At 44.5% G+C, this 24,681-nt stretch overlaps 1 protein-coding gene across 3 annotated transcripts; it reads right to left on the bottom strand.

The window, feature by feature from the left end:
- Positions 1-5,111: 5,111 nt before the first annotated feature.
- IL13RA1 (interleukin 13 receptor subunit alpha 1) lies at positions 5,112-24,156 on the bottom strand. 3 transcript variants are annotated; one of them, XM_077307610.1, is made up of 10 exons: positions 24,001-24,156; positions 20,386-20,537; positions 19,408-19,546; positions 17,779-17,899; positions 15,282-15,469; positions 12,635-12,765; positions 10,888-11,011; positions 8,888-8,981; positions 7,537-7,626; positions 5,112-7,221 (listed from the first exon to the last, which is right to left on the bottom strand). In XM_077307610.1, coding segments are annotated over exons 1-10 (1,095 nt in total). In that variant the 5' UTR covers positions 24,056-24,156; the 3' UTR covers positions 5,112-7,220. The 3 variants fall into 3 exon arrangements, with proteins under 3 accessions (XP_077163725.1, XP_077163724.1, XP_077163726.1); XM_077307609.1 differs by having other exon boundaries at positions 7,551-7,626; XM_077307611.1 differs by lacking the exon at positions 24,001-24,156 and having other exon boundaries at positions 7,551-7,626; positions 20,261-20,410.
- Positions 24,157-24,681: the final 525 nt, after the last annotated feature.

Here is a 24,681-nt window from a genome sequence, read left to right as displayed (position 1 = left end):
ACTCCGCCACAACAACTTCACCCATGTCAGCAGGAACTTCTGCAGATGCTACGTGGAATCCTTACGGGAAAGGCAAACTATAAATAACTATAAATGACTTAAATAAATAAAAATTTGAGGTGCTACTTGATGCCGTGTCTGACCATCCTTGCTTCATCTTTCATTGGCTGCAGTGATCATTCCTACCGCCTTAGCCATGCCACCCTCCCCATCTCTCCAAAAACATTCACACATGACTGCAGCCTGAGAAAGCTGCTGAGAAGGAATAAAAGCCATTGCTGTTGAAATAAACATTTGCTGTATGCTTTGTATCCTGGCAACAGCACTTGCAGAAAAGCATGGGCAGAACTCCAAGGCACTGCTTGGCAAATCATAGGCAGCAGTACCTGGCGCAAACAGGGTGACAATGCAGCCTTTCTGCACTGGGTGAGACGGCAATGGGACCGCGAGGAAGGAAAAACTCTGGTGAAGTGATAAAAGTAAAGTTACTGGTTACTTTGAAGAAGAAACCTGCTCTCTCCTAACTTACCCCATTGAGCCAAAGGTCAGAGAATACTCTTGCATTGTCAAGAGAAAGTATGTAAGTTCCCAAGTGGTGATTCTATCCTAAAAGAAGGACACACAGCAAGGAGCTGCAAACAAATACATTGGCTTCAAGAAGTCCCCAAAGGAACGGTGATGGTAAAGGCCAGGGCTGTGAAAGAGGTCAAGATAATATTTTGCTTTTTATACCTGGTAATAATTTTTTAAAAAACTGTTGTACTATATGTACAAACACCAATTCCATAAGGTAGCGGTCCCCAACCTTCTTGTAGTCGGGGATCGCCTCCGAGGGTGGGAGAGAGCCGGCGGCCCGGCCACAGCAGCTGCACGTAAACTCGCACACGCAGTTGCCACGCATGCGCGTTTTTGCCACTAGGTGGCGCTAATGCACATGCGCAGAACAGCCGCACATGCGCGTTTTCGCCAGCAGGGGGCTCAAACACACATGTGCGGCGGCTCCGCACGTGCGCATTTGTGTCGCTGGCGTGCCAGCGGCCGCACCTGCCTCTTCCCCCCCTCTCGCTGCGGGGGGGGGGGAGGCAGGCGCGGCCACTGGCAGCCCGGTACAATGGCCTTAGCGGCCCAGTATCGGGCCGCGGACCGGGGGTTCAAGACCCCTGCCATAAGGTAAAGGACAACTGCTTAACTCAGCATGCCCATCTGATGAAGAAAAGCATTCCCCCCTCTTGTAGGCTTCGCCTTTGGCATCTGACTGGCCAAAGGTAGAAGAGAATACTGAAGTAGATGGATTGCTAGTCCGATCAGGTAAAGTTGCTCTGAAGTTCTTGAACCTTTGATAGAAAACTCAGAACTTGTATATTCTCCAAACAATGTACATAAATATTTACAATCATAAAAAGAAACAGAGGAATAACCAGGCTGCCTATGCTCTGTGCTACAAGAGAAGAATTAACCAGGATGTCCATCACCTATATGTACAAGAAAGCACGTCCTGTTTGGCTCGGTAGCAAGTACACAGGGACTGCACCCATGCAGGGATGTTTTCCCATATGTAAAAGCCCCTGCAGTAAACTGGGTGGTTCACAGGACAGCATGGCTAATCTAGTCAGGACTTGACTGGCTCTTTGATTTCAGGTTTTATTTATTTTACAGCAATAGACAAATTAAATAGGGAAAAAGAGGACTAGAACAGTAACCTGATAATATAGCAGACTATAAATCAACTGATTTTAGAAAAAAGCCTAACAACTTGGCTGGCTCCCAGTTGAATTCTGGATTAAGCTTAAGGTTTTGGTAATCACCTTTAAGGCCATACATTGTTTGGGCTCAGTGACCTCCCTGGCTATACCCCCAATAGAGTCTTATGCTCCGCCTCCAACTGGCTATGGATCCCTGGCCCTAAAGAGGCACATCAGACCTCAACAAGGGCCAAGGCCTTCTCGGTCCTGGCCCCCACCTGGTGGAATGAGCTCCCTGAGGAGATCAGAATCCTGCTTGAACTTCCAGTTCCACAGGGCCTGCAAAAGGGAGCTCCTCCACCAGGCATTCGCTTGAGGCCGACCGACTCAGAACATTTGCTGCCCCCCCAGACACCCTTCCATGACTGGACAATTTGATCTCCCCCGTGTTGTTGTTATTCATGTTGTGTTGTGACTGTTAAGTGCGGACTTCTAATCTGGCATGTCAGGTTCGATTCTGCGCTTCCCCACGTGCAGCCAGCTGGGTGACCTTGGGCTCGCCACAGCACTGATAAAACTGTTCTGACCGGGCAGTGATATCAGCGCTCTCTCAGCCTCACCCACCTCATAGGGTGTCTGTTGTGGGGAGAGGAATGGGAAGGCGACTGTAAGCCGCTTTGAGCCTCCTTCGGGTAGGGAAAAGCGGCATATAAGAACCAACTCTTCTTCTTCTTCTTCTTAACTGATCGATTGCTGTGATATCTCATTGAACATTGTATAATGTTATAGATTGTTATAATGTTCCATGTAAATTTATGCAGTGTTCCATGTAAACCCCTCAGAGCTGTAAAGAATGGGCGGTATAACAATCCAAATAAATAAATAAAATGTCACCATCTGCTCCACACCCACTCCGTCGGGCATGGATGGCTTCCCCTTCATCACAGTGCAAGCAATAGCAGACTTCCAGCCAGGAAGTGCTAACTAGTGTGGTTGCTGGGCGTCATCCTCACTGTTTAGGCATGTCTCAATCAGTCTGGAAAAGCAGCTGTCGGCTTAGGCTCCAAGTGACTCACTGCAGGTGCCCAGCATTCTGAGGGAGTTTGCTGGACACTCTCCAACTGCTAAAAGTGCCCTCCAATAACTAGTCTGCTTAGTCACTTGGTCTCACTTTTGAATGGTCAGACAAGTCTTACATGATTCTTGTGTTTGGATGTTGCTCTGGCTCAAAAGCAACATCGTGTGGCTGTCTAAAAGGGCGTTTTGTGCCCAAAGCTGGTATTGCAGCACACCCATAGAGGTGGCCAGAAACATTTCTCTTTAGTGTGGTTGGAGAGAGGGCTGGGGTTATTGCCTCCACAGCTCCCACTCTCACCCCCAAATGTGATCAGCTTCATCCATTACATGTTTGTTTAGGTTGCTATCCTCTACCCAAGTTCTTTGAACGTCCTTCCTTGCCCCCAATTTATAGCATGAAAAGCTACTGTTGTGAAATATTGAATATCTGAATTCTGGCACAGTTGCAGTGGCCGGCAGTACGGTTACCTGATCAAAAGTAAAGCATTATATAACTTGGTCAGGATTAATCAATTACTGTGGGGTGGGAGCAAATAAAGAACAGGATTCCTATGTGGATCTCTCCTGCCCTCTGGTGTCTAATCTTTGCATAGTAACATTTGTATGCCAGTAAAGGCCGCCTGATTCTATGTAGTAACACTGCACTGCACGATCTCTGTTTTGATTTTGACTCCAGATATTATGATAACCAGTTTTGGGAAATTAAGTTGGGGGAGTTGATTTTAATGATTTTTTCATGTATGTTGTAAATTGTTAGCTGCCTTGGTGGCCCTTATAAGGGCAGAAAGGTGGGAAACAAATTTTGAAAATAATCTGTCTGGACTATCAGTGAATGTCTTTTGGAGGAAAAATCACACTACATTCCTATTGATATCTATGTATCTGTTTTTCAATGTGGCTTCCCTCTGTGGGTATCTAAATCCAAAGATTTGGGCTACATTGTCTCTAAACAGATGTTTATGCAATATCTATCTATCTTATCTATCTAGGTTCCTAGCTGCCTTGAGATGTCTTGAAATGTCCCTCTGGGCATGGATCATAGAATCATAAAATTGGAAGGGACCCCCTGGGTCATTTAGACCAACCACCTGCACCATGCAGGATACTCACAACCCTATCGTTCACCCACTGTAACCTGCCACCCCCTTGAACGACTGGGAGGGGATCTGATAATCATCTTCAAGTATTTAAAAGGCTGCCATGTAGAGAATGGAGCAGAGTTGTTCTCTCTTGCCTCAGTGGGACGGACCAGAACCCATGGGATGAAATTAATTCAAAAGAAATTCTAAACATCTGGAAGAAGTTCCTGAGAGTTAGAGCGGTTTCTCAGTGGATCAGGCTTCCTCGGGAGGTGGTGGGTTCTCCCATCTTTGGAAAATTTTAAACAGAGGCTAGATAGCCATCTGGCAGAAAGGCTGATTCTGGGAAGGCTTAAGGGGGTGGCAGGTTACAGTGGATGAGCGATAGGGTTATGAGTGTCCTGCATAGTGCAGGGGGTTGGACTAGATGACCCATGAGGTCCCTTCCAACTCTATTATTCTATTATTCTCTGATTCTATGATTAAGTACATAATTTCAACATAGAAATTAGAGATGCTTAATTGATTCTGCTGTAGCAAAATAGCACTTGACCATCCATGCCTCTAGGCTCGGAAATACATGAGAGTACAACCACTTAGTATACCATTAGTGAAAGTTAACTTGTTCTGACATTGAGATGGCCTAGGTGCATGGGAAGTAGCCATAGCCCTGAACACTTCCCCACCAACCAGCTAAGGAGACTGTTGTTTCCCTTCTTTTAAAAGTCTGCCTGCTTCCCTCAGCTTTATAGCACTGCCCTTCATATGCAGTTATTTTGGCTCCTTCAGTGAAATGCTTGGACATGGGGTGCTTCAGCAGCCCAATTATGTCACCAGGAGTAATAATATTACTTATGTATAAAGCACTAACAAGATTCAGCCCCATACAATCCTGCATGCAGTAACTTAAGATAAATTAATTAGAAAAAGGGAAGAGGTGGGCAATCAGAGATCAGGGGCAAAAGGCTGGTGAGCAGACAAAAAAAAGGGGGAAGGAGCAACCAGGTAGGTTGCAGTCAGTCTGTTTCAAACCCACACACGGGCACACAGAGGAGTAGAGGCATGAATGAATTATGAGCTGGACAAAACACAAAGTGGAGTGAGAGCCTAAACAAGCTGCTGGTTGGAGGTAACTGCATGTGTTAGAATTTAGCTGCAAACCTGAGTTCATAAACAAATAAAACAGCATTTCATAAACCAGCAATGATGCTGAAAACTGGGCCCTTCTAAATGCCCTGTCCAAGAAAGAAAACGGTATGTGAACAGAGAACCATTACTACGAAAAAGTATGTTTATTTGTTACAGATTACAAATTTCAGTTACAGATTACATAACATGATTGCCCTACCTGGATGTGATACACATTCAGCCAGGAACAATGGGCATGATTCTTGATACCTTCCTCTCCATGGAGGAACAGGTCACAAGAGTAGCATGCCTAGCATTCTTTCACCTGCACCAGGATAAGCTACTAGTGCCATACCTGGCCCCAGTGATCCAAGTAATGTTCACCTCTAGGGTGGATTTCTGCAACACGCTCTACACAGGTTGTTCTATGCAGGCCTGCCTTTATCCCTGATCTGGAAGCTACAACTGGTGCAGAACACAGCAGCCAGGGGGTCTCACAGGAACTCCTTGGAGGGCCCACATCCGGCCTGTGCTCCAACCGCAGCACTGGTAACCAGTTGAATACTGGAACAGGCTTAAGGTTCTGGTAATCACCTTTTGGCCTTAACCGGTCTGAGGTACTGCCTTTCTGCCTATGCCCCCCAAAGAGCATTATGCTCCAAAAGCACCAACAACTGGTGATCCCTGACCCCAGGGAGGCTCATCTGGCCTCAACCAGCCATTTTCAGTCCTGGCCCCCACTTGTTGAAACTGGCTTCCAGAAGAGATCAGGGCCCTGCCGGAACTAAAATAATTCCGCAGGGACTGTAAAATGAAGCTCTTCCAGGAAGCCTTCAGTTGAGGCCAATGAAATAGACACCAACTAGAGCCCAGGGGCCCCTCCCACCACCAACTGCACCCAGCAGAGATTCAGGGCACCTCCCAATAGGAAAATACTGATAGAAGAAATGAATTAGTTATACAGTTATAAAAATTACTCAGTTGGGCCGTTTACGCACTGGTAGGTTTCATGCCGGGCTGCAGGCTGGAGTTTTAGTCATGGCAGGTTGCCTCACCTCTTCCTGCACCCACGTGGGGGAGCATTTGACCTGGTGCACCTCATCCACCCCCAATTTGTGCTCCAGCACAGGAGCTGGGGCAGTGAAGTTCCCAGTGCGTAAACAATCTTGCAGAGTTTTTAAGCTCCTACATTTTAAAATGTTATAAGTTCTACTGTTAGAATTGTTAAGAGTTCATGACACTTTCTTTGTATTGTATCACAAATCTTTCATTGTAAACTGCCCTGAGCCACAAGGGAGGGTGGTATATAAATGTAATAAAATAAAATAAAAAAAATAAATTTCAACTTGTAAAATATAAAACAAAAGCCCCAGACAAAGTTAACAACATAAAGACTACAATGCTACACTGTAGCTTACTGCAATCGACAAGATTCGACTTAAAAACACACTACAGGAACTTCTGGCTAAGGAATGGGATACTCAGGCTGGAGGTTCCAATCCACTGGACAGGGCAGCTGTGTATGCAAGGGGGGGGGGTCTGCTGAAACTATGAGAAATCCCCCTGTGGCAAAACATCTTGGGTCTTCCTTCAGTGCTATGCTTCCAAGTCATGTAGGTTGTGCATTTTATCGTTCCCAAATACAAAAGCCACAGATATGCAATTAGGGTAAGCATAAACCCTTGTTGGGATCTCTTCATACATGCATTTGTGACAAAAAGAGATACTTCAACAAACTCAGCCCTGGAAATAAGGTCTGACATCACTCCGCACATCTGTCTCCGTTTTCTCACTGGAAGAGATTTATAGTGTCTGTTTTAAAGAAGTACAAGAACCACTGGGTGCCAGATTATTCATGCTTTTCAAGCAGCAAAAAACCGAAGGAAACAAACTCCAAAGCAAACCTGCAGGTTTGCAAAAGGTAAGGTGAGACTTGACATTCACAGCAAGGATGACAAAAAAGGAACGTGGGAGCATGTGACAATTGAAGAAAGTTATTTCATGATTGCATCTCTGGAACTGCTTAGTCCAATATGGATTTTCTAGCACAAAGGAATTTTGAGTGAATTGTTCAATAGATGTTTAAGCAGCGGCAGCACCAGCATCAGTTCCTCTGTTTCATATGTTCGGATTACATTCAGAAGTCGTTTGGCAAAGATCACAACTTGGTTTCCTCACTTCTCATTCTTAGCAGGTTCCATAATCGTCAACGAATGGGTTTCCTCAATACTGGGTGTTTCATGCGTGACCTGGTTCTAGGGATGAAAAATAGCCATGAAAGTCTCTCTTAGGGACACTTCACAGATTACAGGACATGTTTTCAATTGATTATATACATCTTTCTACAATATGCACTCTAATTCATAGGAGGAAGACATACATATGCAAATACACAGCAGACATGCACCTGGGACCAAATACATCCCCTCAATGCATATTTCCCACCCTGAGTTTCCCATCCATGCATCAAATTGTTCCCTGCAAAGTCATGGAGAAGGAATGACTAGTAGCACTTAGCAAGCCTACTCAGCAGTTTAATTTTTGAGAGATCAGCCAAAAGCCTAACCAACCAGATATTGCTCACTTCATTATGCTCTTCAAACAAGTCCTTCAGAATCTTTTCGGGATCAGGAATTTTTGGAAGAATCAGCAGTTTAATCCTGTATAATACAAAAGATTAAAGAACGTTAGGCAGAAATTTGTTTAATTAGCTTGCCAATATTTAAAAGTTGTGCTAAGGATTTATTTTCATACAATTGTTGTATGCCAGGACTATGAAGAGCCCTACTGGATCAGAGCAAAGGCTCATTTACTCCAGCATCCTGTCTCCAAAGTGGCCAGTAAGAAGCTTCTAGGAAGCAGGCATGTGAGACTTGCCTCTGCTACTGGATACATACCCACCCATAGAAAATTACGGTAGATTAAAAGCAGAACCCAGTTTGATCTTGCTATTGAAAAACTCTCCACAGGCTGTAATCTCTTAATCAGATTTGGATTTCAAAAACAGTTTCAGACTGAGCTACAGGAAAGCAAGACGCAGATTGTAATTCCGTGGGCGCTCGTTGAATACAGTAAAATCCTTACCATTTGTAAACATCATTTTTTGGCGTTTTGCACGACGTCATGAACATCCAGCATAACACCCACAAACCAGCTGCTACATCCTCTGTTTTATAGCACTTGCAGGGAAATCCAGAAAACTGGATTGCCCCTCAAAGTAGCGCTAACAAGATGAGAGCAACCAGCAAGCCAGGAGCAAAAGACACGTGCGTTACCAAAGCAGCGAGATCTCCAGCTCCAGTGCCTGCCCCCAAGCCCGCCTCCCTCTCTCTTCGCCCAGAATGTGGCTTTCTATTTTTTTTTAAGAAAACATTTCCTGTGGCATCACATAGGCACACAATCGCCCAGGCAGAGAGAGAAAAAAACTTTTCTCCACCAGTATGCACTAAAAGCATGACTCCCCCACCCCCCCACCCCCAAAAAAATTCAGGGGAAAAAAATAACAGCTTCAAGGCTCAGGATTCCAAGAGGGGTGGGAGTAAAAAAAAAAAGAAAAAGAAAAAGCCCTATGCATCTCCCTTTAAAAGAGGAAGAAAGGTGATTGGCTGCCTGTCTTGACTGAGAGGGGGAAGAGAGGAGCGTGTATAGCACATTCCCCTATTCCGCCATTTCAAGCAGCCGTGCAAAATTCCAGAAAGCGTGAGACGGCAGCGGAGGAGCAAGCAGGTGGGGAATTCCGGGAGGCACGTTTTTATTTAGCGTTACACCACTGCACTGTTGTAAGGCTCCATATATATTTCCATTTGTAAAAATTCTCAGCCTTAGTCACAAATAGTCCCCAGCAGGAAAGTTTAAACAGAAATGCCTCTACATCAGGAATGATGAAACAGAAAATTTCAAATCTGTTAATTTTTATCTCACCTCTTCAGGTAAATGAGCAAAATGACCAACAGCAATGCCACGCATAAGGGAATTAAAACTAACAAAAAATGAGGAAATGTAGAAGTTGAACCCTCTGGAAAAAAAGATATGCAACAAACAGTTAGACACACAACTTCAGCTTTCAAATGGAATAGTTGTAGTAAGTAAATAAAAGTCAAATGTTCTTTTCCCCTGTTGTTGTTGTTATTTATTTATTAATTTCCGATTTATTCCCCGCCACTCCCTGGCAGGCTCATGGTGGGTTACAACATAAAATCCCCATTAAAACACCCATTAAAACATAAAAACCCCACATGGTGGGAAACCCACTCCCAACTAGTGGGATGGAGAAGGAGGTCTGCTGATGTACTACTCAAACCCCGGGGGGGGGGGCGTCGGTCTACCTCGCCACTCCCAGCCTCAACCATACACCTGGCAGAAGAGCTCCATCTTGCAGGCCCTGAGGAACGCTGAAAGATCCCGCAGGGCCCGCAGGTCACCTGGGAGCTCGTTCCACAAGGTAGGGGCCAGGACCGAAAAGGCCCTGGCCCTAGTTGAGGCGAGACGTGCTTCCCTGGGGCTAGGAACTGTTATATCCTTAAAATACATGTAAATAATTAAGGAAAGATAGCTGATGATTTGAGTTTAGAAATGGACACAAAAAAATGAAAGGAATTTTGGAAGCCAGACATGCTTTATCAAATTTTCCCATGTGATATACAAAGAGGCCTTTCGCTGTAGCATTTCCATGATCCAAGTTGTACTGCTGCAGACATTTGCATATCAAACAGCGGCTCCCAAAGGTCACAAAAAGAATTCCACCCCCCCTCCATCTAGCATCTTTTGAACTGGAGATGTCAAGGTCTGAATCTGAGCTAAGAATGTGAACTAACCAAGCTGAACGTATAACTGGAAAAATGCCTTATTGGTATTTTCTGGATATATTCATATCTATGTATCCAGAATTTTCTGTGATACTAATAAATGGATCCTCAAAGATCCCAGAAGTTTAACGAAGAGTAATGAGAGCCAGCATTGGAAGACTCCCAGAACTGGTTTATCGTTTCTGTCGTCTCCCCCCCCCCCCCCCAAGTGTTTGTATCTTCATAGGCTTGGTATTGGATTATGAGCTTGATTTGTGTTAGGTTATACCAGCCTTTTCCAACCTTTTGACCGTGGAGAATCCCCTGAAATAATTTTTCAGATTTTGAGGCACCCCGGAAGTGATGTCAGCAGGCCTTGCCTGTCACCACACCCCCAGAAGTGACATCACTACCCGCACCCTTAGCCCTCCTTTTGCTCTCTTCCCCTGTTTACTACTACTATGATGGCTCTCCATCACGTAGGCCGGAAAGAAGAGCAAGAGCTGAGAACAGTCCATACCCACCCCCCCCATACCATGCCACTTCAGAGCTCTCATGTACCCCTTTCAGAACTCCCACGGACCCTGAGATCCACGGACTCCTGGTTGGGAATCTTCTAAATTGTTTTTGTTGACTTTCCAAAGCTGTGTTCTTTCCTTGAGTCGCTTTGTCAGGTTAGCTTTTTGTGGTGGATTCTTAGGTTTCACATTAAAAGTTACTTCATATTCTTGGGTTGCACATTAACATTGGTTCTTGGGTTTTCTCATTGCTCTAGAAGTTCATGTTTTCTCAACCAGGGTTTTTTTGAAACCCTGAGGTTCCTTGATGGCCCTCAAAGAGTTTCCCAATGGGTGAGAGTTAGTATATATATAAAATTTGTTAAATATTTATCAGGTGATATGACCATATATGTTCATGTCAACTTGCTATCCCGTCCCAAAATGGTGATTTTGGATAGGCGTGCTTCCTTGCTTGGTCCCTTCTTGGTCCCTTCTTACCCAGCCACAGCCATTAATTTACAGCTAGCCCACAACTGTCATGGAAACTCAGAATGGAAACAGTTTCTGTATCCAGACATTAAGGCCCCTGTAAGGGAGAACAGGAAAACAGAACATCAAAGACCTAAATGCTCCTTACCTGAATCACTGCTAGTGCTCCAGGCACTCCACTGTCCCTCATTTGACCTGACTCTCACCCGGAAAGTGTGCTTCACATTAGGATCATCAACCGTGATATATTCTTGGAGAGTATTCTGAAATGTCTTAAAAGGGAAAAGACAACCACATACTTAAAGACTTTGCCTAGCCTATGAACATTCTATAGGTTTAAAACTTTCTGAAGTTTATAAAGAAGTATATATTAAAAATATAGGTGATTATTACTGCTGCTGCAAATGGCACTCTATTTTTCTTCTAAGCAATTCTGCATTGTGAAGTAATGTTATAAACCGGTCCTTTGGCATTTCTGGTTCCACTCCCTGCTAATGGAGGACATATGTCTGTTGAAAGATATAAGCTTCTGCCATCTTTATTTATTTATTTCCCACCTTTCAGTCCAATGGAGACCCAAACTAGCTTACATTATTCTCCTCTCCTCCATTTAAAGTTCTTTAAGTGTGCCACAATTCTTTTAAAAGTTTTGCAACAATAGGCCAACGCAGCTGCTGCTCCAGAATGTTTCATACAAAGTGATTTACTGTGCAGAGATTTCCAGTAGGGATGTGGAGCTTCATCATAGGATGGTGACTAATGACATGATGAACCACTCTCAATCTTTAGGCTACAGATAAAGACAGTTTTATTTAGGACCACTTTTAATTAAGATTAGCAGAAGTCCTGAATTGTGATTTTAAATTTTGGGTTTTAATTAAGTTTAGCAGCAGTCCTGAATTATGATTTTAAATGCTGGGTTTTATGCTTTTAATAACTATTAAGATAGAGAAATAATGCTCTCCTTCATAGCACATGAGCAGTGGCACAGGGAGAATGTTGTAAGTGATCAGTGCCATACATGCAAAAGACATTATTAAGTACCAACATTATCAAGCAACAATATGTCACATTCAGGAAGACAGGTAAGGCAGCTCTTCTGATTCCTAACTAGGCTTTGGAACCCCCTCCCTTCCATTCATCTTTATTGGTTGTCCCATCCGGATAATCCAGTATAAAGAAGAATATTTTAGTATGCTTTAAAATGAGACATCAGCACACATGAAACCTCCCCTAGGACAATACTGTTCTTGTGCTTATGTGCTGTTCTTTGAAAGGCTTAGTATGGCTTACATAGAGTTCCCAGCTGGTCTCACACCCAGGTATGAACCAGACCTGCACCTGCTTAAACAGTGCTACAGCACCAGGAGCTTCCAAACCACTCACTTCAGTCAGTTAAAAAAATAATCCAGTGCCAAGAGGATGTTGTTGGTAACATGCTCATGGGAGTAGGAAGCCCGCCAAACGCAGGTAGGGCTTTATTTCAAAAAGGTGACCATGCTAGTCTGTTGTAGTAATGTAAAACAGGAATCAAGTGGCACTTTTAAGGCTATTCAAGTTTAGATCAGCATAAGGTTTCACAAGATGATGCAATCAGAGCTTGGGGAACCAGGACCTCCCATAGACATCACTGCTGTACACAGTTCAGCATAAGGATCCCCCTCCATACAAAAGGGTGTTCATGGAAAGCCTCTGCTTTCTAAGATGCCACCGGATCATGCTTATCCTGATATTTAAGCTGCTAGAAGTGGTATTCTTCTTAATGGGTGGCCAAGTAATTTATGCTAAATTGATATCATTTAAGAGGGTTTTTTTTAACAAAGGCATGGGCACAACAACGATCACTGAACCGTTGTAACTAGCTTAGCTGTAAATTCATCAAAATAAGCACTTACCCGAGGGTTTTGTTCATTGTCTACTTCTACTTCATAAAGCAAGTTACTGAGATCGACTGAAGTATTCCAGGTTAGTAATACTCCATGGTCTTTCTTTGAGAGCTTTGTGATGACTGGAGGATCAAACGTTACTAAAATATCAAACACCAAGGGGAAAAATAAGTAAGTCCAATGTCTTAAAAAAAACAAACAGTATTTATAAGCTTTAAAATAAAAACTTCAATTAAGTTCAATCTAAAAAGCATCTTTCCCATTCAAAATACTGTAAAGTCTAGTGAAAAGGGCAGCCTGGGGAGCTTTGTGGAGTTCACCGATCCCAAATCAACTGGTCTTAGGAAAGAGAAAATGAGAATTCCCCCTCAGCCCTCATCAACTGACTCTCCCTTCACAGCCACAGCACAGCAACTTTCCTTATCACAGCCTATACCTGCTGTAAAATCCTACTGTATTCTTCAACGTGGTGAGGGAGTGAACTGCAGAGGTCACAGCCCACAGGCCAATTACAGAGGCACAGGGAAGTACCTGGCAACACACCCCGTCTTTCATGCCAAGAAAATTCTATGGAAAGTACCTCAACTATGGTACGGTGTGGTAGGCCCCCCAGGCCACAAAGTACCAAACAAGCCACTGGGGGAGGGCAACAGCTCTCTACCAGTAACCTGGGCATTTATGATGTGGATGGGAGAAACCCTATGAAAGACTTAGCTGCCGATGTAGCCCACGGAGAACGCAGAGGCCTGAGCCAAAAGAAAACCAGAAAGATTGCTACATGGAATGTACATGGAATGTCACAAGGAAAATTGGATATTGTGAAATCAGAAATGACACCCGAGGCCACATTGCAAATTTGCACTAGATTCTTGAAAAAAAACCATGAATATCAAAAGACTATCCATCTATGCTTTATTGATTATTCTAAAGCATTTGACTGTGTTGATCACAAGAAGCTATGGGATGCCTTACATGAATTGGGAGTGTCGTCCCACTTAACCCATCTCGTCAGTTCATTGTACACCAACCAGGAAGCCACAGTACACACAATATATGGAGACACTGATTGGTTCAAGGTCAGCCAAGGGCAGTATCACCCTTTCGTTTTAACCTTTATGCAGAGGTAATTATGTGGAAGCTTAATCAGGAAGAATCTACGGAGTGAAAATTGAAGGTCATAACATCAATAATCTCTGCTATGCAGATGATACAACACTCCTTGCAGAATCGGAGTGTGATCTGAAGAACCTGATAAAGCGACTAAAAGAAGAAAGTGAAAAGATGGGACTATACCTAAATATCAAAATGACTAAGATTATGACAACTACTGGCAGTAGCACCAAAGTCACGATCGGCAATGAGAACATTGAATGTATTGATGATTTCATCTTTCTTGGCTCTATGATCACTCAAAGTGGTGGATGAAATCAAACGGGGAATAACACTGGGACGGAACACAATGTTAAGCATGAACCAAATATGGAAAAGTAAAGATATCAGCCTTAATACAAAGTGCCAGCTAGTCAACGCCGTTGTCTTCCCCATAACAAGCTATGAATGCGAAAGTTGGACCCTAAAGAAAGAAGACAGGAGGAAAATTTATGCTTTCGAATTATAGTGTTGGAGACGAATGCTGCGAATGACAGCCAAAGTTACCAACAAGACAGTTTTAGAGAGGAGCAAACCAACTATGTCATTAGAAGGCAAGATATTATTTATTATTTATTTATTTATTATATTTATATACTGCCCTCCCCGGACGCTCAGCTAAAGCTCACTTACTTTGGACATATCATGCGATCAAACTCGTTAGAAAAATCATTAATGCTTGGCATGTTCAGCAGCAAAAGGAAACCTAGTCGCCAAAGGATCTGCTGGCTCAACACGACCAGAGCTGACACAGGGATGACCATGAACCAACTAAAAGAAGCGGACATTGACAGAGACGCGGGGTGGAAAATTTCCTATAGAATCACCGAGGGTCGGACATGACTGAACGGATGACATCATTATACCTGCCAGAGACCTGCTTTCTATTGCCTTTAGAATGCTAAACCCTCAGAGCACAGCCCCTGACAAGAAACCTTATCTCTGCCTCTCCTCAGAAATACAAAGCCTCCACTCAGTGAAACTCATCCAAACCTGGGTTGCTGTCCTGCCCCACTGAGCATGGATACCTATCTTAGCTGCTCCCTCATACTAGAGGAAAGGACCCCATGCTGTGAGAGGCGTTCTGCATACCTATGTCCTATCATGACCTCTAAGATCATGTTTTATTCTGATGTAACCCACAGTCAAGGCTTGAGTCTCAGAATCTTGAGAAGTCTTGGCAGTAGCATGTGCAAAAAGGATCTAGGAGTCTTAGTAGACTTAGTAGACCATTCACAGTGTGACTCAGTGGCTAAAATGGGGGTTATAGTGGATGAGCAATAGGGTTGTGAGTGTCCTGCATAGTGCAGGGGGTTGGACTAGATGACCCACGAGGTCCCTTCCAACTCTAATTCTATGATTCTAAGTAATCTATGCCTTTTATTAGATTGAGGGAGAATTAAATCCATTTTAATTATATGAGAAGTTTCGACATCATTTTGTATTTCAAATGCACGGCACAGAGCAGATGGAAACCGAATCAATAATAACAAAAAATCAAACCTACCTAAACTATTTATGTTATTCAAAATCAAGCACAAGGGTTGAGTGTTCCCAGAATCTCCTTGAACTGAAATAACGATAGACGAAACATGTTCATGTGGAAAACTGAAATTGCATTGAAAGAAAGATCCATTGGTAGTGAAATCTTTGCACTGCTCCATTCTCGTCAAAGTTCCATTCCTTGAGGGAAAGCTTGGTCAGCAATGGCCACCAACATACAAGAAAGAAACAAATACACAAGAGATTATAAATATCAAAGTGCAATGCAGCTAAATTGAAAGAGTGCACTCCTGTTTTTTCATACTTTTTCATACTTTCATAGTTTGGGGTGGTGGATTCCAAAGGACTCAGTATGCACTGTAGAACTGTTAACTCCCCCCACCCCCCATGACAGCACACCTGATTTTTCCTTTACAAGGATTATTTATTATTCTCTAAAGCAGTGGTCCCCAACCTTTAATAGGCTGGGGACCGGCAGGGCATCGGGCCGCGCCCGCGGGGGCCACGGCCACGCTTCGGGCCGTGCCTGCGGGCCGGGCCCGCGGATCGGGCCGTGCCCGGCCGCGCCCGCGGGCCACACCCGCGGATCGGGCCGTGCCCACGGATCGGGCCGCGCCCGCGGGCCGCACCCGCAGATGGGGCCCCGCGGGCGCGGCCCGGCCCTGATTCCCTCTCCCCGCCCTCCTGCAGTAAGTAGCTTCCCGGGCCGCAAGCTTGCGGCCTGGGAAGTTTTTTACTGCGGGGGGGTGGGGAGAGGGAGCCGCGGCCCGGCGCCATTGCCTTTGCAGCCCGGCGCCGGGCCGCGGCCCGCAGGTTGGGGACCACTGCTCTAAAGGCCCTAACTAAACTTGCATTCACACCTGCATTAGCAGAAAATGTGATGTTTAGACTCAGGAGGGAAGGCTGTGCTTATTTTAATTGTTTTGAATTAAGCATGCCAGAGCCACCTCCATCATTTTAGACTAGCAAGAAAGCCCACTGCAACCAGGAATGCAATGGGCGCTAGGACCCATGTTGCTTCAACAAGCTACTATTCCCTTTTAGGGCAGTTATGCATGGAAAGTCTTGTTTTCCATAAAGCTAACGGTCTGCCGTTAATACTTAGGGTACTTAAGGTGGGGGTGGTAAGCACAAACCCTACTCTAGTTGTTCTACTGGTGTAGATGGAAACTTTTCTAGACCAGGATGGTGGGGCAATGCATTAGCAATTCACCTGTTAAATTGTATTTGGGATGTTTTCCCTGCTCAACATATACATGTTAGAAGTTTATCTGTCCGTGCCCCTGGTGAGGCCAATTATTCTGAAAGAATTTGTGGCGTTGTATCCTCCCGTTATTAAACCGGTTATTCAGTGGTTTATATGTTAATGCCTATACTGTTTGAACCAGGGCATATGTCCTTTAAAAAAATCATTTATTTATTGATTTATACATTACAGTACATCCTTTCTGAATGGCCGTGGTTTCAGCCTGATGGGTAGGGAAACTTCTACCTAAACCAATGTCCCTCTCTTTTCTAAGACTGCATTGGGATGGGTAATGTTAAAAGCAAGCATGGGTTTTCTTCCCCAAGTGGTCTCTAAGTAACTCCTAGGTCAAGAGGTCTTCTGACCTGATACCTAGCTGTGAAGCAGAGAGGGCTCTGCTTACAGGATGTTCCTAAGGCCCTATTCTTTTTAAGTTTCATGGATGGGAGGATCCAGGCAATGTAGGAATCCTTAATTGCCTTACTGACACAGGAAAGGGTAGAAGGGCCTCAGGACAGACATTATCATGTTGAATGATGTTTCCATTAAATTAACAATCTCAGCCAGAGATAGATGGCCCTATTAGTATCTCTCTGAACTACACATGTTCTGAGTTTTTTTCTGCAGCCTTCATGGCTTGATTGCTTTTAAAAGACATCTGCAGTGGGGCAACCTGGTCGAATAAGCCACATTCGTCTGCCACTGTGCCACAGATTTCAATCTACTTCTCCACTGTATAAACCCGCACCCTCCTCCATGGTGAGTTATCTTGCTATTCTCCATGTGTGACTGAACAGAAACCACAAAGATGAAAACAGGGTTGCACTTAGCTGTAACTGTTATTCATCGAGTGGTCTTCTGTGCAGGCACCCAACCTCCTTCCTTCCTCGCTGTGGGCTGCTGCTGATAGATTGCCTTACCTGTTCTGGCAGCAGGAAGGAGAACTGAAGGGAGAATGCTAACCCCTCCCACATCACGTAACTTTGGGCGGGAAAGTCACCCTCCATGAGGGGAGGGGTGAGCACTCTTGGGAGCGTCTAGACTTTTTAAATATATAGCTTGCTAGCTCTTCCGTGGCAAGCTCATGAAGATGCAAATCCTAGGCATGACTGTATAGAAGACCAATCAATGAACAAGAAGTTACAGGTAAGTGCAACCCTGTTTTCCCTTATGTCACCCAGAGGGATTTCAGAACTGAAAAGAATTCAAAATTCCCCAGTTATTTTGGAACCAAAAAAAAAATCCAAATACTAACCAGTAAAACAGACTGTACGATGTGTTAGGGCTTGCTTTCTCTCCAGCCAGCCACAAACATTCCATGCGTTTTCTATTCTTCCAAGTGCAGTAAAAATCTCTAGCTCTGGTACCTGCAGCCCCTAGAGAGGAAAAACAAGACAATCAAAAGTGAAATTGCTTCCCTTCCTTGCAAGCATTTCTCTTCCACGGTAAGCTTCTGAATTTTTGGCACTGTCTGTCTGCAGTGATGCATGACCGAAAGACCAAAACCTGTATTTCTAGCATAACAGCAGGTTCCTAGCAAGGACTTGTACGAATAAAATTCTGTAAAGGTAAAGGTATCCCCTGTGCAAGCACCGAGTCATGTCTGACCCTTGAGGTGACGCCCTCTAGTGTTTTCTTGGCAGACTCAATACAGGGTGGTTTGCCATTCCCTTCCCCAGTCATTACCGTTTTACCTTCCAGCAAGCAGCTGGGTACTCATTTTACCGACCTCAGAAGGATGGAAGGCAGAGTCAACCTTGAGCCGTCTGCTGGGATCGAACCCCCAGACAGCATGTCGCTGCCTTACCACCCTGCACCATAAGAGGCTCTCTGTAAAATTCTGTAACCCAGGGCAAATCATATCAATTAAAATATCTGCACACGTTTACTTTAACTGCTTTTCCTTTAAAGGAAAGAGTTGTGAGGGACAAAACTGCACAGTGAGTGGGGAGCAGGGGCCAAAGGCTCATTCTGCACACATTAGATAATGTACTTTCAATGCACTTTAGAAGTAGATTTTCCTGTTCCAGTAAATGCAGTTGTAAAACACACTGAAAGTGCATTATCCAATGCGTGTGGGATGGGCCTAGAAGTGGCCAGTGTGGGAAATGAGAATGATAAAACCACTAATAACCCTATGTGGTCTCTTCTGGCATAAAGAGCATTCACTAGGCATAATCCAAATAATTCAAAAGGCATATTTTGTCAGCTCTGAAACATAAAAAATCTTGTGATTTTGCTATGGTTTGGTAGATCGTATGGCAATACTATTAGTGGGCTTTAAAAAAGTTTTATTGTACTAAATCCTGCATTTCCTCCAAATTTTTTCAAATTTATAAAGAAATGTCCTTAGCCCTGGTCTTGAGTGCCAGTTCTCCTTCCTTTTAAGCACTAATGGACTCCACTGAGGTTGAGTAGTATCCACTGTCTGCATTTCTGCCAGATTAACGTTTTTTTCACCTGTCTTTTGTGCAGTCTTTCCCAAACCTGCTTTGCTGTGATGCTTTGGGAAAGACTGCGGTATAGCTGGGATGGCACCCATGAGGATAGGAAAGTTGCCTTCTCTTTGTAGCATAATAACAATCTGGCTCTCTGCATCCCGAGTGTGTTCTTAAACAAAAAATAAGTCAGTCTCTTGTCCCAGTTATTATGGACATATGTCTTTCCCCTTATATCACTACAATGAAACAGGCTAGAGATGTACTGTTGTACTTTTGTTGGAAAGGGTATAGTACACAGATTTATGGAGGAAACTGAGCAGAGAAAAGTGCAGAATACTGTATGTTACAGCTGGGCAGATGCACATCAGAAGATGTTAAATTATATCTTCTTAAACCTTTTTAGAAATACTACCATTATACTAAAGACATAACTGAAGACTTACCATTTTGTTCTACACTGAAAGTTTTTTCCCACGGTGATACATCCGCACATTTTGGACTGCAGGAGGTTTGGATGTCAAAATCAAGTTTTTCATCTAGAGGTACGTTCACATTCCAATAAGTGTTTTTTAAGCAGTTTTTCTAGGATGATAAATGGTATTAATCTCAATGCTGCTTGGAAAGCTACATTAATTTATAGTGAATTCTTATCAAGAACTAGTATCAACAGAATGTTAATCTCACTGGTTGAAACCTTACAGTCTGGAGACAATTTATATATTAAATTGCCAAGCACTGAGATAAGCCATTTCATCTTGGACAAGCACATGTACAGGGACAATCTTAGTGATTCTGAGGCCCTGGGCAAAACTCAGGGATCGGGCCCTAAAATCATTCAGCATTCAGGATGATCAGATTGGTTGTGGCAGGGGATCCTCCAGTTGGTTTCCACCATACCCACACTCGCTGTGTGAGACTCAAGCAATGGGCAAAATCAGCAAGGACTGCTGCAGCAGGGGCTTCTGGGCAGCAGGTGGGACAACTAGTTGAAGGGTGGGGCTCCCAGCAAATCCTCCCCAGCATAAGGCTCACAGCAGCTGCCCTGGATGCCCTGTGGCCGGCCCTGCATGTGTGAACAACTCTCTGTCAGCAGTGTATGTTCTCATTTTCCCTCTGGTCAATATAGCCTCTGGCTTTAACCACTTTTCCTGGTTGCAAGGGGTGGTGGCAGATACAGTCCAACAGAATCAGACTTCCAGATTCTACAGAGTTAATTTTATGACCCTTATTTCAACACCATTTATTTAAAGATGGAGTGGAAGGATGGGGAGAAGAGAGGAAAAATTAGGGAATTACCATTTTTCAGTCCCCAAAGTCCTCGTTTGCATAAGAATTGCTATACCTACATTTTGAATTTTTTATTTCTTTATACTATTAGCTAGGGAATGATGGAATCGAAAGGACTAGAAAGATTACTCAACTTCTTCCCAATTTCCATTGATATGCACGGCAACGTTGTATTTCCGTATGCAGCTACTGTTGGGAGTCTCTGCAGGCAGCCAGTCCACTTGCAAGGTGCAGCTACTTTTATCAAAATAGTAAGTCACATTAGGAGGCTGGGCAAACAGGGCTCCTGCAAAAAAGAGAAACAAAGGATGGTAATGTGATGTAGAATAGTGATCCCCAACCTGTGGGCCATGGACCACATATGGTCCTTCGACTAATTGGAGGTGGGCTGCGAAGGACACCTTTTCCCCCCCGGCCCTTTACTTCACCCCCCCCCCGCCCTTTACAACACACTTTGGGTGTCCTTATCTCCCATCACTCCCAGATGGGACTATATCGTTGCAGAGAAACAAGCTCAGGATTCCCATTGATTTGTCATTGTCATGAGTTAAAATTTCCATGAAAATAAAATGTTCCTTATGTTCATTGTTGTGGCGTGTCTGTATCTTATTTTGAAGGGATGTTTAAACATTACCATAGTGATCAGAGAGCGTTAGGGCAGTGGTTGAGAGCAGAGGAGTAAACTACTCCCCCCCCCCCACCGGGCCTCAGTAAAATTGTCAAGCGTTGAGTGGTCCCCGGGGATAAAAAGGTTGATGTAGAACATGCCTGGATGCAACAACAGTGTCATCATTGGACTGCCATTATTTTGGGAAGCAGGATGAGGTTCATGTAGTGACCACGTAAAAATTCTGCCTCAGCTAATTGGATGGCTAATCCAGCCCCGCTCTAGCCTGCACAGGTTCCCTCTATACACTGATGAAGACACCAGCAATTTGGGAAACACTCCAAGACTTTGAAAGGAACAAGAGACAATGGAATGACCTGGGCCCAGGAACTTTGGACCTAAGAAAGCAGAGAAGGAAGGATGCAGACCACAAAATATATCAAATTAATTAAATATGCAGAGAAGGGAGGAAGATGTCCTTTTAGTTTTCCATCTCAAGGATCATCATAAGCTCTGCAGCACCCTGAAAGAAGCAGGGAGACAACTTTCGAAATCCCTTGAGCATCTTACACCTTTTGGCCCATATATAGTAACCTGGATTTGCAGGATAAAATAATAAATATTCCTTTCCAAATGCAATTCCAGGCAACTCAATTATCTGCCGGGAAGGACCATTTGTTCATCTCCTGAACATAATCAAACCATTAGTTCAAGATACAACATCTACTCCAGGTGTTCTTGACTCAAAGGTATTCAACAATTCATATTCAGGTATCCCTTTTCTCATATGTCAACCTTTCTCACTGGAGTACCATATCCTGTGTCTGGATAGTGTGGGCCCTGACAAATATATTCAAGTATGTTCTGGTGCCAAGTAAGGTGCTATAGTTTGGCTTGGTGCAGGTTCCTGGTGGAGTGAATAACAGATAGTTGTACCCTGTCCAGGATCAGCAGTTATGCATTCTTGCTTGGACCCTTCCTGCTCTGCCATAGGACCTCTGCTTTTGAAGGGTTGAGCTTCAGATGACTCTGTTTAAGCCATCTTGTCACTCATTATGTTGGTCCAGACATGAATGGGTATTGGACCCCTTCTAGGTAATGGTGTCAAGTCTGAGAGACTACTTTAATCACCATTTTTATCTTGACCCAAACAATGTAATTTAGTTCTGCTGGCTTGGGCTTGTGGAAATGGAAGACACAGGGCCTCGCTGGTGATCAAGGAGAGCATTTTTGCAATAATACTGCTCCCACTATGACGTTAGAGGCATCTGTTTCCATGATGAAAGTCAAATCTTATGTGCGGAACTTTCGGGGAAGATTTTTCGGTGTTTGTGACTTTGCAGAATCAAAGCCCAAACAAATTAAGGAAAAAATTCAATCAGGCAGTAAAAGAATTGCAGGAGGGTTGCTCACATGGCCTCATATTATTTACATAGCTACATGTACATTTCTTAACAGAGTGAAGAGCAGCTCATGGATGTGAAAACAGTGTGGAGGGCTCTCACTGGGCCATGTTGGGGGATAGGGTAGTGTTTCTAGGACTGTCTTGCCTCCATGTTAGGTGTGCCTCCATTTTTCCATGGCCTTGCTTTCCATGGAAGAGAAGGATCAGGCTTACTGTAGGATGCCCAGGGCTGCTGCTTGTCAGGGCAGAACCTGACATCTTGGGTGGGGGGTCAGGGCACTGTTATGGCTGCTTTTGGTACCCTTTAATCTCTGGTGCTCTAGTCAACGGCCAAGATATTCCTAATAGACGGTAGAGAGTTGGTCTGAGAGGCACAGTTTTTAATATTTGAAATGTTTTCTGTTTATTTTTGTATACCAATAAAGAGCTTCTTAAATGAATGCTCAAAATGACTTACTGAATTCTAATCGCGCAATGTTTAAGTTACATTTTTAAAAGAACATGAAAGAAATCAAACAAGCAAACAAGTTTCACCCAGAGAAAGTGAGATCAACCAACCACTGCATTGCTTTAATTGCATATAAGGGGTCTACTTAGCAAAGAACTGTAGAGACTCCAGCTAAGTGTAGTTTTTCTAAAGGTAGCATAAAGATAAAGGTATCCCCTGTGCAAGCACCGGGTCATGTCTGACCCTTGGGGTGACGCCCTCTAGCGTTTTCATGGCAGACTCAATACGGGGTGGTTTGCCAGTGCCTTCCCCAAAAGGTAGCATACAGAGCCAGAATTTGAAAAATTAAAAGCATAATGATCCTAATGCAGCATATAAAGGATATAAATGTTGGCAGGGGCTCCTGGGAATTGTAGTCCATGGACATCTGGAGGGCCGCAGTTTGACTACCCCTGATCTAATTGGCTGGCCTCCCCCAGGGAAACATCTACAGGAACATAAAGAGTAATTTCTATCTACAAGAATTGATTTATTTATTTTTATATTTCTAGATCACTCCCTTTCCACTCAAAGGTCTTAAGAACATTTATTCTGAGAAGACACCTATGGAGTTGATATTATATGTGTGTGTGAAACATCTGAGCATGTTCTTTAAATGCAGCACTCACTCAATAATATATATATTAATGGTTAATAGCATGCTAACAAGATCCATACCAGCAACAGGAATTCTACCTACCCATCTTCTTAAGCCAATAAATCAATAAGCCCCACCCCACCCACATATCTGATGATGCACGCCTCCAAGGCAGGAAGTTAAGAAATCAAACAGCCCCTGCGCCTACTCTCCCTTTTTCCTGACTTGTCAGCGAAAATCTTTCTCAATGTCTACCAGATTCACGTACTGATGGTCTGGTTTTACTTTCCCCTCCCAAATACAAGAGGAGCTAGATCCATTAAATCGACCTTTGTGGGCTTTTGCTTTAAAAATAAAAGTCTTGTAAAGGGCAACGACATCTTGGCGCTTGCAACACGACGTCCACTCGTCCGGGGATAAACACCAGAGGGATTTACTTCGGAGCAGACAAGCCTAAATTCGGACCGCGGTGCCTAAGACCCAGCCGGCCGCCAAGCCCAAGTTGCGCTCGCTGCCACGTCCCCGGGAGCATCATCCCCCAGCCGTGCCCCTCGCGGGAGACCCCTGGCTTCTCCTCTCGCACCGCCATCCCGGCGGTCAGCCTCGCCTCGCCCCCCCTACGCTCGCCTCCGCAAACCACCCGACTCTTCACCTCGGATGACGGCCGCGGCGAAAGCCACGAACTGCAGCAGTTCCCGGGCCTCCATGGAAGCGCAGTCCCGTCCCTTCCGCCCCTTCTGGCCGACTGGAGGGCCGGCTTAGACGGGAAGGGCTGTTGTCAGAGCCCGCCCCGCCGCTTGCAAAAACAGGAGGCGTGCCGGCTGGGGCGCCCGCCTCGACTTCGCTTCCACCAGCCACGGCAGAGCCGGTTGGCTGGAATGGGCCTGGGGGGCACGCTCGCTGCCCCGCCCAGCCCCCCCCCCCCGCACAACTGGGTTTGCCTGATTCAAATGGGTAGCCGTGTTGGTCTGAAGTAGCACAATAAAATCAGAGTCCAGTAGCACCTTTAAGACCAACAGAGATGTATTCCAGGCGTGAGCTTTCGAGTGCAAGCACTTTTCTTAGTCTGTGGAAGAGCGCTTGCACTCGAAAGCTCACGCCTGGAATACATCTTTGTTGGTCTTAAAGGTGCTACTGGGCTCTGATTTTATTGCGTTTGCCTGCTTCACAAAGGGGGGGAGGGAGTTAAAAGAAGAAGAAGAGTTGGTTCTTAAAAGCGTAAAGGCAACACGCGCCCCCCCCCCGAACCCCCACAAGGACATAGGGGGACACACGACAGGTGAAGGGGGAAGGCCGAGCAACCCGCGCGACGCAGGGGAGAAATGGTGGCGGA

Source organism: Paroedura picta, chromosome 13, assembly GCF_049243985.1.
Source record: "Paroedura picta isolate Pp20150507F chromosome 13, Ppicta_v3.0, whole genome shotgun sequence".
NCBI classification, from domain to species: Eukaryota; Metazoa; Chordata; class Lepidosauria; order Squamata; family Gekkonidae; genus Paroedura; species Paroedura picta.
The sequence above is the reverse complement of the archived record's forward strand: the minus strand, read 5'-3'. Positions and strand labels throughout refer to the sequence as shown.